Raw genomic sequence first — 14,592 nt, forward strand, 5'->3', positions numbered from 1 at the left:
CTTGTTTGGACTCACAGTCCAGAAACCCAGTGAATTCTCATGTAAGATAGAAAGATTTTCTTTATTAATGACCCCAACCGTGTTTCTTTAGATACAGGAGTTCTGAACTCAAATACTTAGGAGAAAACAAGTTAAGACTGCATTATCCTGCAACTCATTACCAGTAACATACTGCAAAGCAAAACAGCTTGGAAAAGAGGGGGAGGGGAAGGGGAGGGAGGGAGGGAAGATAAAGAAAAGGAATTAAGTTGATCAAGTGGAATTCTTTTTTTTCCTTTTTTTTTAATTCTTGGGAACCATGAAGTCCTTGCAAGCACAGCTCATTTTTGCAGATTATTTTCCAAACGTGTACAAAATGGAACCAAAACGGAGAATCCCTTAAGAACCTGAAGAGGTGCAACATTAAAAGCTACGATTATCCAGTAGCAAGTGTTCCAGCCTTCAGCTGCCAGCCGCTTCCTCTTCCTGTTCCCAAGAGTTAGCGGGATGAAAACGTCTTCCCCCTTCAAAAGCAGAGAGTAAGTGTGAAGGCTGGTTTCTGTTCACCTTTCCGTCCACCCCATGCTCTGGGCTAGGAATGGGGTCCCGGAGGAGACAGCAAACACGAGGTGGTAAGGCTCCTCAGGCAGAGGTATGTAGGAATTCCAGGCACGGGCTAAGGTCCAGCTTTCACAGAAATGTCTCATCAGCTCTTCCTCCCTATTGAATACTTCGGGGTACCAAGTAATACCTGTGCTAATAAGCCCACGAGGGCAGTAAATGTACCAAGTTAGACAGGAGAATCACCTGCCCACAATTTCTGGATGGCCTAGACATATTTGCATTTCAGACTGGGCTCAATCCTCTTCCGAGTAAAGAACTTAGGGTCCTCCTATGCAGTTTATACCTTTTCGGGCTAGCACACAGCAGTTCCTTAAATCTTTCACCATGGGGGCAGGACCTTCAAAGAAGCAACCCTCCAAGCTTCCAAGGTTAAAGGCGCTTCGTGCTGTCATGTGGTGACTACACTCAGCCACAGAACACTTGCCAGACTTAAGGTTTCTAAGCTGGGGTGTCCTGTTCCACCCAGTTTTTTCCCCAGAATAGCCAACTTTGGGAACAGGCTGGTTCCCAAAGATAGGGGGTGCGCATCTGGTAAAGCATCCTGGAAGCTAGAGCTGAGAACTATGGGAAACTGAGGCAAAAATACAGGGGCTAAAACTTTCCTGCCCTGAATGTCTCATCCAACCCAAAATGAAACTAAAATATTTTGTTATCCATTCCCCAATAAAAAGCTCACGTATATTCAATTCAGGCAGAGCTCTGTGGGGTGCTGATGGTTGGCTTCTGATCATAGCAGACCCGCCACGCGCCTTCATGCTGCTCTGTGTTCTGAAACCTCACACAGCAGGGCAGGGGTCCTGGCTTCTCCTGCCCACCCTTGGGAACACGATCTGGTTTTCAGGGTGGATGCAGTTGTTTACCTCACCCTTCTCCTTTCTGGGGCCCACCTCTGCCAAAGACATCACAGGACAGAAAAAGGCAAAGCTGCTCCTCGTAAGTTCCAGGAAGGAGGTTTATGGACAATTTGCTCATTTCAAGGATTCATCTTTTCCCAGTCCGCCATCAGGACAGGGAATTGTCCCTGCCCTCTGTCCATTGCACTCGCTTTGCGATGACCCCCCCAAGACCGCCTGCTGGCTGTGTTAACAGGGCAGGGGAGAAGCCCTGCAGGGAGACACTGGGTGGTGGCCGCCTGGTGGGCCCTCCTCCTCAATGGACAAGGCAGTTACAGGGCTGACGGTGACATGAGCAGCTCATGATGCCCAGCCTTCCTGTTCGGTGGGCGACAGGCTGGCCAGGTCAGGTTGCCTTCTGCTGGCTCACCTCCTGGCCTCTACTGAACTGCCTGTCTCTTCACTGGGCCTTGAAAGTGGCACAAAATTGGCTGCCTCACACTCAAGGTCCCCAAAGTGGTGTGGGTGAGAGAAGCAAGCAGGGAAAGGGGGACCTGTGAACTCCAGGACGGAGGCAAGGTCGTGCAGGGCAGCGGGAGCGTGCGTCCCCCAGGGCACACACCCTCCTGTCTCCCCACCTTGTGGGTTCTGCCTATTTTAGGGTATGCCACGAAGCTGGCATCTGCGGCTATGCCACAGTAGAAGGAATGATACTGCCACGGCACGTGGACACCTCTCTCCAAGCAGAGGATTGAGCTGTGGACTGAACACTCCGCCGGCTCTGGGCAGTGGGCGGAGCTATGATAGAGAAAGGCCTTTGGTACCCATTTCCTAACAAAGAGACAGGCAGCCTCTAAAGCCTAAAGAAGGCAGGCGTGACTTAACTTGTTCTGTATAAATGTCTGAGATTAAAAACCCTCTGCTCGGGCCTCCCTGGTGGCGCAGTGGTTGAGAGTCCGCCTGCCGATGCAGGGGATACAGGTTCGTGCCCCGATCTGGGAGGATCCCATATGCCGCGGAGCGGCTGGGCCCGTGAGCCATGGCCGCTGGGCCTGCGCGTCCGGAGCCTGTGCTCCGCAACGGGAGAGGCCACGACAGTGAGAGGCCCGCATACCGCAAAAAGAAAAAAAAAAAAAAAAAAACAAAAAACCCTCTGCTCAGGCAACCAAGAGTCAGACACCTCTCTCATCCTGTTGAATGGCAGCAGAAACTAGCTTGATAGAGGAGGCCAGGGGAAGGAGTCTGAAGCCCTAGGCACACCATACCTACGAAGGTTACCCCCAAGATTACGGGGTGTTGGCAAATGCACTGGCTGTGAGGGTTGTGGGTAGGCTTAGTTCACCTCAAGATTTTTAATTCAGTGGGCACAAAAGACAGCAGATCAGCACTTATTACCCTATCTGGAGAACAGGACTGCTTAAACTTCACCAGAGGGGCACCCAAGATCTGGCACCTGGCACAGACCCAAATCCCCAGGCCTCAGACCATGCTGGCCTCCTGCATGCAGAGCCTCACACCATTTAGGGCTCTCATCATCTCCATCCCTGATAAAGGTAACCTCCTCTCCATGCAAAATTCCTGCCGCCAAGTGGACCAGGAAAAAGAACACTTAGGGGTGGTTCCAGGCCTATTTACTCAACTCAATGTCCTTAAGCAAATTACTTCATTTCTCCAAGAAGACCTGAAAAGGACAAGACTGGCCCGTCAACTCAGGCCCAAAGAGAACACAGCTGATGTCAGTAAAAAGGTCCCCCTCTGTATTTTATCCTAGCTGCCACTCTCCTCGCTTATAAAGATGTAGAAACAAGGAAACCCACCGAGAAGCAAAAACCTGTGCGTCCCATCTTTAGTCTGCTGGGCAGCTACAGGCCCAACCCTGCCTGCCTCCCATGCAGCTACTGCCCAGACACCTGGGCCACCGACACCACTACCTCCTTCCTGGTGAGCTTAGGAGAGGAAGGTGGTCCTTCTGCAGGACGGTGCGACTCACGTGATTGTTTTCATTTCTTTCTTCTCAGCATCTGGGCGTGCACGATTCAGCACCTTGAGGAAGTCAGATGTTTTTGCCCGCATACGTGTGTGAATATAGGCCTGGAGGCAAGCACAGTGGGTACTGAAGCAGAGTCATCTTCTAGAAAGACAGCTTTGCTCTAATTAGCAGAAATTATCAGGAAGGTCTGGGCACATCCACCCTAGGGTTGACACAGGGCCATGCAAGGAAGCATATATTCACCTCTCTGCTATGGGGAGGGGTGAGTGAGAGATGGAGAAAGGCCATGATTTCTTGAAGCCTCTAGAACCACCTACAAGAGGTCATAGCAAGAGCCTGGACTACAGAGATGACTTTCTATGGCATCAGCTCTGGTGGTGAGAATGACCCCAGAGCACAGGACACTGAGGCGCTGCAGCTGCTCTCACTCACCTTTGAGCACTTGATGTGGTAGTGCAGGTAGTCCCGGAACGTGTGGATCAGGTTGATCGTGTTGTCTCGAGCACTGGCGTTGGTGTGGCGAGGGAAGAGCACTGGGCGGCGGTGGGGGAGGGGGGGGATAGGCAAGGCGTCAGGGTCTAGTAACACCAATGCCAAAGGGCGGGAAGACCAGCAGCCTACAGTCAGCTCCATCTCTCCCTCCTTAAGGACCGTCCACTCATTTCATTAGGCCTGGGCTTTGTCAGGGTTTCCTGCCAGTGAGTGCAAATGGAGGCGATCATGGTCGAAAACCAGAGCTCCTCAGGGAAAGGGTTTGGCCCTGGCATTCATTCCAGGGCCTGGTTTCTCTGGCTGTGCACTGTGAAATCTACTCCATCTGCCACACACCTATGAGCTCCTGCCTCTGCAGCTCAGCAGTCTCTCTGGAGGAAGACACTATTGGCTACCTGGGTGGACTGTGGAGCAATCAGGATTAGAGAACAAAGCCTGCCTGTCCTAGGTCCTTGGTGCTGAAGCCGAGTAAGTCTTCAGAGAAACTAGATCCACAGAGGGTCATGTAGTCTGTGGTGAAAACCAAACAGGAAGGGAGAAGGATCTGAGCGCTCTTGATGAGGATGGGCAGGAGAAGCTGCTTTGGCTGGGGCTGAGAAAAGCCCCCCTGCCGCCAACCCCCTGAAGGCCTGTGCAGTCACTCAGCCCTGCGCCTGGGCCGACCCGCACACCTCTCCTTCTGGCTCCCTGGAGCCCTCTCTATCTTCTGCACCCACTCTACTCAGTGGTCTCACCATAAGCAAAATCCTCAAGTATAAAGATTTGTTGAAATGAAAAGGAATGCCTCATAAGAAAGGGTGGGACCCCTGTGTCAGCTTGCCCTGAGAGAAGAGAGCACCAGGCCAGGACATAACTACATTGCAGAGGTCCTGAGATGCTAGTGACTGCAAGTTTACCATCAGTTTAGTTACCATAAAGAGAGATGCTGCCAAATTAAACTGTGGCAGGCTGCGAATTGTGAGCTGTGTGCCAAACTCAGAGACTAACATGACAAAACAATGTATCTTAGATTTAATGAAACCTGGTAAATCACCTCACTCATCTTCGATAAACTGGTGCACCTTCAGCACCGAGGTGAATTAAAGAAAACTCCAGAAAGGGGGACATTTTAGTGGCATCTGGGGCAGTGGGTGAATAATGATGAGCAGCTTCACTAGGCTGAAGCAACTGTAAGAGGGGAGCACGTGAATTTTTTCAGGGGGAAAGTGGAGTAAGTGAATCATGGCTGGAGCTCTGGTCTAATAAGCAAAAAACCAAGAAACGCCAAAGGACACAGTATTCCCACCCAGCTGCTTAGCAATGCTTATATGGCCCTAACTTCTCACACTTGATATCACAGGCTACACTTTTTTTTCCTCAGGATTTAGGAAAAACAGGGAAAAAAGGAAAATGATTACTGTATAAAAATAGCACTCGATCTGTACTAGCGTCCCGTGGCAGGCCCCCTACAGCCATGGCAGTGGCAACAGGAACGGGCGATATGCCTGCTTTCGCCCCCACTCCCCTTAACCACTTCAACTGCAGTATGAACCCATCACGGCGCGCAAACGCAGCAACCCGCCCCGCTCACCGAAGGTAATGTAGCCGATGTTGTCGCCCACGGCGGCATCGGTGTCTTTCAGCTCCAGAGGAGGTTCCCTGTGGCTAAAGAGGACCTGTGGGGCTGTGTGGCTGGCTCTGCGTCCTTCTTTGAACTCCTGCCAGGATGAAGCAAAAAGCAACCAGAAGAGAATCTGGTGTGAGATGAACAGCAACTTACGCTCCAGGGTGTGCCCTATGGGTGTGACCTCTGAGCCCTCTGACCAGCAGAGGCTAAAAATAAACTACACCTAATGTGAAATATTACAAGTGCTGGCTGCTATCAATGCACTTCAGATTCAGAGGAGAGATCACAAAGTACTTAACAAGTCCGATCTTCAATGAGTGTGGAAAAGCACTGTTAATCCTTTTGCCTTTCTCTTGTTTTGGAAGAACATAGATGATAAAATTACTTCTGAGACTAAACAGACAACAAATTGTAAAGCACTGGGAGAACCAGATTACATTCAGGATAATGACTACTGCTTATTAGTCTCTTTTGATTTAACGTGAAAAGAGGTTACATTTTCCAGGAAATTTTTAAAATTTCGGGTGAACGGAACCCAAGCTTTAGCTTGATTAAGACCTCAAGTTGGGGACTTCCCTGGTGGTGCAGTGGTTGAGAATCCGTCTGCCAATGCCGGGGACATGGGCTCAATCCCTGATCCAGGAAGATCCCACATGCTGCGGAGCAACTAAGCCCGCGGCGCAACTAAGCCTGTGAGCCGCAACTACTGAAGCCTGTGTGCTCTAGGGCCCGTGTGACGCAACTACTGAGCCCGAGTGCTGCAACTACTGAAGCCTGGTGCCTAGAGCCCGTGTTCTGCAACAAGAGAACCCACCACAACAAGAAGCCTGCGTACCGCAACGAAGAGTAGTCCCCACGCAGCCAAAAAAAAAAAGACTTCGAGTTGAAGTCTTAACTCATTTAACCTTTGCACACAAAGCCCCTTATGAGCTGACCAATTTTTCACCCCTCCTCTCACCCCACCTCCACTTCTTCCAGTTTCATGAATACTACGCTTTCTCTGGGCTGAGCCTTTGCACAAGTCTTGTTTCACTGAGGTAACTTAGACCCTGTTACTGTTTAGAATTCATCAGTGAGAACTTTAGACCAAATTTAAGCCCTTCTTGGGAGAAGACAACAATGTTAAAGAAGCTGAGCTGTCTTAGTGTTCACTGAGAAAAGGAGACTGTGTGACATGAGAACTGGAAGTCCGACTTTTGATTCTCCCTCTAGAATGGCCGTGGATGAAATCACCACCACACTGCGTAAGAGCTCACCCTTGACAAAATGTATCCACCCTCACCAAACGACAGAAAAATGCCTAAGGAAGTAAAAACCAGGCCATTCCTTCCAAGTCCTAATCTCCGCATCTCAAGCTTTCCCAATCCATACATTCCTGTGTAAATAGACAAGTGATACAAGGCATCCCTGTCTCAACCCAGATCTGCAAGAACAGGACTAGATTTTCCAGCAATGCCAGTAAAACCGACGATCCAAATTCTCTGAGTGACGGCAGAAGGATGGAACCGAAGGCTTTCCAAGGTCTCTGAGTTTTATGAGTATACCGAAGGCATGTTATACAGCCATTTGGTCTGCAACGCTCTTCTACTGCTGCTCAGATATGACCTCTTCTATAACGCTATCTCCAATAGCCTGGGGGTAGCTGGCTGCTCTCCCCTCGGGGTTCCCATGTCTTTTCTACAAAGCTCTACTGTGATACTTTACTATTCATTAATGCATCTGGCTTCCCCACCAGGTTGTAAAAGTTTCTCAAGCCAAGGATCCTGCTTTTATTCATCTCTGTATCTAGTCCTCTGCCCTTCAAAGAGACTGTCGAGCACATGGCTTGCTGAATGAAAGAAAGCACCTCTACCCTAGCTGACTTCACTGTCAGTGTCAGGACACTGTAAAGGAGCAGGGACTATGTTTCCATTTGCAGGTAGGAGAATACACACTGATCAGCAAGCCTTCAGTAAATGAGGAAGGATAACACCTAAGGAGGTCTAATGCCCAGTCTGGGATCTCGCCTGTTTCACCACCCTGCCTCCTGAGCTCACTGCGTGGCTTCTGAAGGTTGGCGGGAAATAAATTAACATCACTGGGTTAGATTAGCTCCCCTGTGCATTTTGTTCCCCAAAGGAATAATACTTGGAGAGGGAGGGAAGGATCCAAGATCATTCAAAATGGAAATTCTTAAAGCAAAGCTTCTGAGATTGCCCTTCTCTAGAAAATACCTTTCATTCTGCAACTGGGTTGGGAGGTTCTCTAACTTCTATCAGTTTTCCTCTTTAGCCTCGGGGGAGAAAACAGAACAGATAATAACTGCCCGCCACTATCTTCTTGTGTTTAGTAAGCTTCCTGAAGGCTCCAGTTCACTGGTACATGTGGCATTCACAACCAGCTGGAGTATTTGTAAGCCTGTGGTGACTTGGCAGCATTTCAACAGTTCTGTATATGGAAAGTGATACATTTCAAACATTTCAGACTTGGTTAACAATATACTTCTGACTTGGGGCTATCCTTTAGGCAATCTCATGTTTCTCCTTGGTTTTCTCTCTTACATAACACTTAAAAGCCAATCAACCCACCAACCAGCAGCTCTCTTTTCCTTAGTGTCTTTGTTACATATGTATCAGCAATACTCCCTCTTTTTTCTCCCTCCAGCTGGGATGTCTTTTGAACATCACAATACTATTTCTTCCCTCCATCAAAGCACAACTGACTACAGGAAGTTTAGAATAAACCCAAATATACACAGAAATTTAGTATATGATAAAGGCAGCATCTTAAAATCAGTAGTATAAACATGGGCTTTTAAATAATTGCTGCTGGGACCAGTGGGTAGCCACTTAGAAAAAAAGATGTATCCACCTTTCATATCATGTACCAAGAGAAACGCCACACAGGTAATAAGATTTATGTGTAAAATATGAAACTATAAAAACACCAGGAAAATAATACAGGTAAACTTCTTTATAACCTTGCAGTAGGGAAGGAGTTTCTAACTATGACTCAAAATCTGGAAGCCATAAGAGGTTGACCAATTTAACTACATGAAAATAAAGTTCTGCATGGGGAAAAAGCAAAACAAAACAACAACAAAAACAACTCACAAAGTCTAACGACTAACTGGAAAAAATATTTGCAATTCTTATCACAGAGAAAGGGCTAATCTCCCTAGTATATGAAGAAATTCAGAAGATCAATAACCCAACAGAAAAATGCGTAGGGGACATAAAGAGACATCTCACAGGAAACAAAAAAAATAGCCTTCAGCATAAAAAAAGATGTTTTGACCTTGCTCATAAGAAAAGTAGATAGCATCTTTAACCTGTCAGATTGGCAGAAATCCAAAAGTTCAACAACACTTTGGGGAAATGGACACTCTCATGCATTGGTGGTGGGAGGGAAAATGGCACAACTTCTATGGAGAAGAGTTTGGCAATACCCTCCAAAATTACTCACTTTGAATCAGTGTTCCCAGTTCAGGAAAATATCCTATAGATATAACCCCACATGTATACAGGTAGCAAGGGGCCTCAAAAGGGGCATCTTCACAATTGCCTAAGAGGCAAACTGCTTCTGTCTTGTCTCTGAACATGGAGAAACCAGTGGTTTCCACTTAACTTCTCTTACTTACTGAGCTAACTTAAAGATCTAATAATATAAAAAAATCCTAGCTCACCATACTCCAATGTCCAAAAGGGTAACTACTGTTTCTATTGCTTTTCACGTAATAAGCGTTGAAATGAGGATATCTACCAGATTCTCCCTGGTGCTCAGCTCATATGCCTACAAAGATAATGCCCCAAAGCCGAGCACTAGGACATCCTTATGAGTGGGGAATGGAAACTCCCTGTTTTTTTCCTTATGGCAGCAATAAGCATCCCTCCAAGTCTGCCTGCCAAATGACAAAAGCAGGGATTGTGTTCTGACCAGGCTGGAGGTGCATGCCAGCATGAGAAAACAAAGACCCACAGCAAGCAGACTAGTGACCACAAGGAACTTCAAACAGCCTCTCCAGGTCACAACACTCTGTGCTGGGCATCCACTGTTGTCCCTTCTCCTAGAAATTTAAAACAACTAGGCCTAGGACAACGATCAGATGATTTATTCTGGAGGGGAAAACCAGCAAAATAAGTCCCGGTTTCTACGGTCATTTCCAATAAATTACCCCAGCCTTGGAGTTTGGAGAGGGCGGCAGGGCAGATGGCTTCCTGAGCACTGTCTTCTCACGTGGTGCCAGGCCCATCACTCACTGGAGAAACCGTCAGTGCAAAAATGCAGACTTTCTGTTTCCTTTTAGAAGTGCCCTACCACATGTACTTTGAGGGAGAGCTTAAGTTCACATGCAAAAAAGAACACACAAAATTCTCCTAAGGAACAAATCTCCAGTACACTCTCCAAGATAAGATCTGTTTAAAGTATAAAAATAAGTTAAGATGTGGTCTGGAATAAAATGGAACAAGACTGGTAAAAAAACAGCCAAATCTAAATATATAGTTCATAGCTTTTAAAATTAGCTTGTCAGTCTGGATTTAGCCCAATTTCGGAGCTACTGCGTTTAATTCCCCTGTCAATTCTGCATAGAAACACATGAAATGCCTGCCGGAGGCTTTCATTTAGGACCCAAGATATACATATCTATATATCTATGTACATACACACACACTTTTGTAAGTCTGAGTACTCTCAAATGCTGTGTCAATATTCCAATTTTTCTGCACAGGGACTACAAAATTAGTTTCTGATTAATTAGCTTAAACACAGAAAGCCACTACAGGGGCTACCCTGGTGGCACAGTGGCTAAGAATCCATCCACCTGCCAATGCAGGGGATGTGGGTTCAATCCCTGGTCCGGGAAGATCCCACATGCCGCAGAGCAACTAAACCCATGTGCCACAACTACTGAGCCTGTGCTCCAGAGCCTGCGAGCCACAACTACTGAAGCCCGCACGCCTGAGCCCGTGCTCTGCAACAAGAGAAGCCACCACAATGAGAAGCCCGTGCACGGCAACAAAGAGGAGCCCCCGCTCGCCGCAACTAGAGAAAGACCGCGTGCAGCAACAAAGACCCAACACAGCCAAAAATAAATAAAATAAATAAATTTATAAAAACAAAAAACCCCAAAAAGCCACTACAGATGGATCAAACTGAGAATACCCCTTTTGAAGACTTCCCTAGCCACTTCGAACGGCTACACATAAAGTATTCTCACTATATTAAGCACAACTGTCTTTCAACTCAACCTGGCAAAAGAGATTCTGTCCCAGAATTCTTAAACCTCTTCACCCTGCTAAGGAACAGAATGAACGTACAAGTGTTCTGAAATTTAACCACTGTACTAGATTTTGAATGCTGAGCCATCTCAGAAGAAAGCAGCCAGGATACCACTTCACCAATGAGCTCTCACATCCTAAAGCCAGCAACTGGTTAGCAGACAGCATGACAAAGCCACAATGGGTGTGTTGTGTCAGACCTGAGTCCAACCGCACCAGAAATCCAATTACAAAATGTCCTGTTAAACCCCATTACTCTTCTAGTAGATGAGCTTCTTCTGAGGGAGGCACTCCCTCCATGGGGACCTCGGTCAAACTGAGGCCCCTTCTCTTCACTGTCAGTTCGACAACTCTAACCTATTAATGCATTATCTACTACTTAAGAATTTTCTCTAGATTCCATTCTGAAAAGACTTTATTTGGGACTAAGCCAAGCCAGTAGACCTTGCTAGAAACTTGAGGAAACTTAAGAGGGCAGGAAATGTGACCAGGCTTTAAATTAAAGACCCCACGGCAGGAAGGATGCTTAATATTCAGTCATTTTGTTAGTATGTTTAATACTCAATTCACCCTCTAGTCCAGTCCTGCAAAAGGGCTAAACCCACTAAGAAAAAAAAGTCAGTGAGTTTGATGGGGGCTGTTTAATTAAATCTTCAACAAGTTCCAGCATCAAATGAGCTGCCAGTTCTATGCTCATGGTGTGCTTTGATGACAAGGTGGAAGTCACCAGGCCATGGTTCCCCCCCAAGATGTCTGCTCCATACCTGCATGAACACCTTTCCAATGACCACATCGTCGTCATCCTTAAACACTGTGCTGAAGACTACTGTGACTCTGTCCTTTTTAGACTCAACATACCTGAGGGGAACAAAACCCATGAGAGTGAGTACAGAACCAGAACAGGGTTTTGTCAAGAACTTGCTCTACAAGTGAAGTAGGAGGGTAAAGTCACGAACCTGTTCATTCATAAAACAAGGTGTGCCAGTGAGACTAAGTATTTATGGCCAACGAAGTCAGTATAATAAATGCATGCCCTATGTGAGGCAAGAAATGAAAATCACCCAAAGTGGATGTTATTAACTTGCCTATATGCTACGACATGGAATCTAGAGTTAGTGATTCTCAGAATTCCACTTTAAAGAATGTATTTCTTTATACACTATGAGACTCATAGCATGTAGATGATCCAAGAGTTGCAACAACACGGAACCTACAGTCACCCTCTGCCTCCCGATTACCCAGCTATACTACTGAAGGGGACTCAAAATGATGGTGCCTTCAAGGAAAGCACTGGATTCTCTTTCCATCTTTTGCCAACTTTCAGTATCTGGAGACAAGGAGAAGTGGGCTTTCCCCCCCCAACACTTACATCCTGGGTTAAAAAATTTTATGAGAAAGACACTCGGGGGATTCACACAATAGAGTTTAAGGTGTGACTTAGCCGAATGACTTTCAGTAAGCATGCGTGACAGCCACACCAGGCTTCAGGACCAAATTCTATACTCACATGGTCTCATCATCCCTATAATGGATAACTGCCCTGTTCTCTCCTTCCTTGCCCTCTTCTTGGAATTGGAAATATTTCTCAAAGACAGAGGCAAAACAGTTTCGTTTCAACATGCCAGCCTGATGCACGATGGAATCCTTGGATGCAGGCAGATTTTCAAGGTCATATAGCAAAGAGACATTGTATCCTGGAGGGGAAAAAAAAACACCCAACAATTATATTAAAAAAAACTTTACAGGTTCTAATGACATTTAATTTTGTCTCAATGTCTATACTTTTAACCCAGGTAGAAAGCTGTCCATTCCCATCTACTTCAAAGGGCAAATGAGATGAAATAAAAAATCTTAATTCTTGAAGAATTACTGTAAATATATATATAGCTAATTAACAGATACTATGCAAAAATTTGAATCGATATCAAAGATGACTGATTACAAATAAGGAATGGGAGGAAGTCATAATCCTGGAAATTTCATTAGAAATTTCATGTTCCAGACATAGCTGTGAAGGGGGCTGAAGATGCTATCAAGCTATAATACGAGTTACATATTTTTCTCTGAGGTTTAACGTGCCAAGTGCCAACACGGCCAGCAGTTGGGTTGCTTTTTGATAATAAAATATACCCGCTTACATGCCATCACAAACCCTGAGGATGGAGGTAGGGAAAAAAACCTAAAAAGGAAAAAAAAAAAAGGGTACATATACCTCCCCAGGAGATTTGTGTACCCTGTAAAATTTTCAAGGTGTTTTAAAATATTTGACTTCATTTGATCTCCATAAGAATTCTTTGGGGACTTCCCTGGTGGCGCAGTGGTTAAGAATCCGCCTGCCAATGCAGGGGACACGGGTTCGAGTCCTGGTCCGGGAAGATCTCACATGCCGCAGAGCAACTAAGCCTGTGCGCCACAACTACTGAGCCTGCGCTCTACAGCCCGCAAGCCACAACTACTGAGCCTGCGTGTCGCAACTACTGAAGCCCGTGCACCTAGAGCCCGTGCTCCACAAGAGAAGCCACCGCAATGAGAAGCCCGCGTGCAGCAACGAAGACCCAACGCAGCCAAAAATAAAATAAATAAATAAATAAAATTAAAAAAAAAAAAAAAAAAAGAATTCTTCGAAATAGGTAGGCCAGAATATGGTTATTCTCATTTTAGAGGGAAAAAGAGGTTCAAAGAAGCAAAGTGCCAGGCCAAATGCAGCATGATATAAAGGTGGAGGCAACTCTTTTTTGAGCTGAACAAAAACTGGGTCCAAATCCTGGCCTTAACACTTCTGGCCTTGGACAAATTGCCTAACTTCTACAATTCCTGCATCTGTTAAAAAAAAGGGTGGTGAGTTGCGGGAGGCTGCTGGGAGAATTAAAAGAACACACAGTATTTAAAGTGCCTGGAACACAGCAGGTCATCAATAAACGGGGCAGAACAGGGACTGAAATCCGTGTACTGACCACTACACTATTCTGCCTCCTTTACAGCGTGTCCAGTACAAATTCCAACAAGGCTGGGATGCTTTATTTTATAATCCAGCAATATAATACCTGCCCCAAAGCCTACAGATGATTCTGCAAGAGTATCTGTACATCACCGAGGATCATTTCATATTCTAGACAACTGATAGGAATAATTTTGCCAGAACTGTATAGATTTCACATTTCCAAGTATCTTAGACCTTTATACTTTGTTACTATTTAATTTTTTCCCGAAAGCATTCCTGGGGTCTGTGTTTTTTGTTGGCTCTATCCTCACTGAGAGCACTGGCTGGCTATCCAAATCTCTGTTCTAGATAGTGCTTAGCACAATTTTGGCACTCCAATATTAAATAACACCAATCACCATTCCATTTTGGATACCTGAAAACCAGATAAATAGACCACAAGATTAGATTAAAAAAGAAAATATTTAAATTTGAGGTTTGCTAGTTTTAAGCAGCCAAATAAAACAAACTAAATAAAACTATAACTGAAGCCAGACTTAAGTACAGCTTCTGACATGATGGACAGAACATACTGAAAATGAAGAAAGTAAAAATCTAGTATGCCCTGCTGAGTTTTCCAAACTTGCCTAGATAAATCCATAGAAAAAGAGGAAGAAACATGCTACCTTCACATGTTTTTATACTTTGCACTTGTCTGAACACAAGGTCTGCAATTTGGTAGCGTGTGCTTTAGCACAGGAAGTGGAAGAAAAGGCCCAGAGACAGAAACATAAGCTCTCCGAGTTATACTCTGCTTATTCTGATAGATTTTAGGATCTGAGCGGTGACAAGCATGTCCGAGAGTTCCTTTATGCTTTTTCTGCTATAGT

General features: G+C 45.8%; 1 protein-coding gene across 2 annotated transcripts in view; it reads right to left on the reverse strand.

The window, feature by feature from the left end:
• Positions 1-42: 42 nt before the first annotated feature.
• ARPC2 (actin related protein 2/3 complex subunit 2) overlaps positions 43-14,592 on the reverse strand; it is a 29,863-nt gene continuing 15,313 nt past the window's right edge. For both annotated transcript variants that reach the window (XM_060107418.1, XM_060107419.1), the window contains exons 6-11: positions 12,290-12,476; positions 11,547-11,640; positions 5,489-5,615; positions 3,859-3,959; positions 3,427-3,527; positions 43-503 (exon numbers count right to left, since the gene is read on the reverse strand). In XM_060107418.1, the coding sequence (XP_059963401.1) occupies positions 479-503; positions 3,427-3,527; positions 3,859-3,959; positions 5,489-5,615; positions 11,547-11,640; positions 12,290-12,476 (635 nt within the window). In that variant the 3' untranslated portion in view covers positions 43-478. The remainder of the gene's footprint in view (positions 504-3,426; positions 3,528-3,858; positions 3,960-5,488; positions 5,616-11,546; positions 11,641-12,289; positions 12,477-14,592) is intronic.

Source organism: Mesoplodon densirostris, chromosome 8 (assembly GCF_025265405.1).
Source record: "Mesoplodon densirostris isolate mMesDen1 chromosome 8, mMesDen1 primary haplotype, whole genome shotgun sequence".
Taxonomy (NCBI): domain Eukaryota; kingdom Metazoa; phylum Chordata; class Mammalia; order Artiodactyla; family Ziphiidae; genus Mesoplodon; species Mesoplodon densirostris.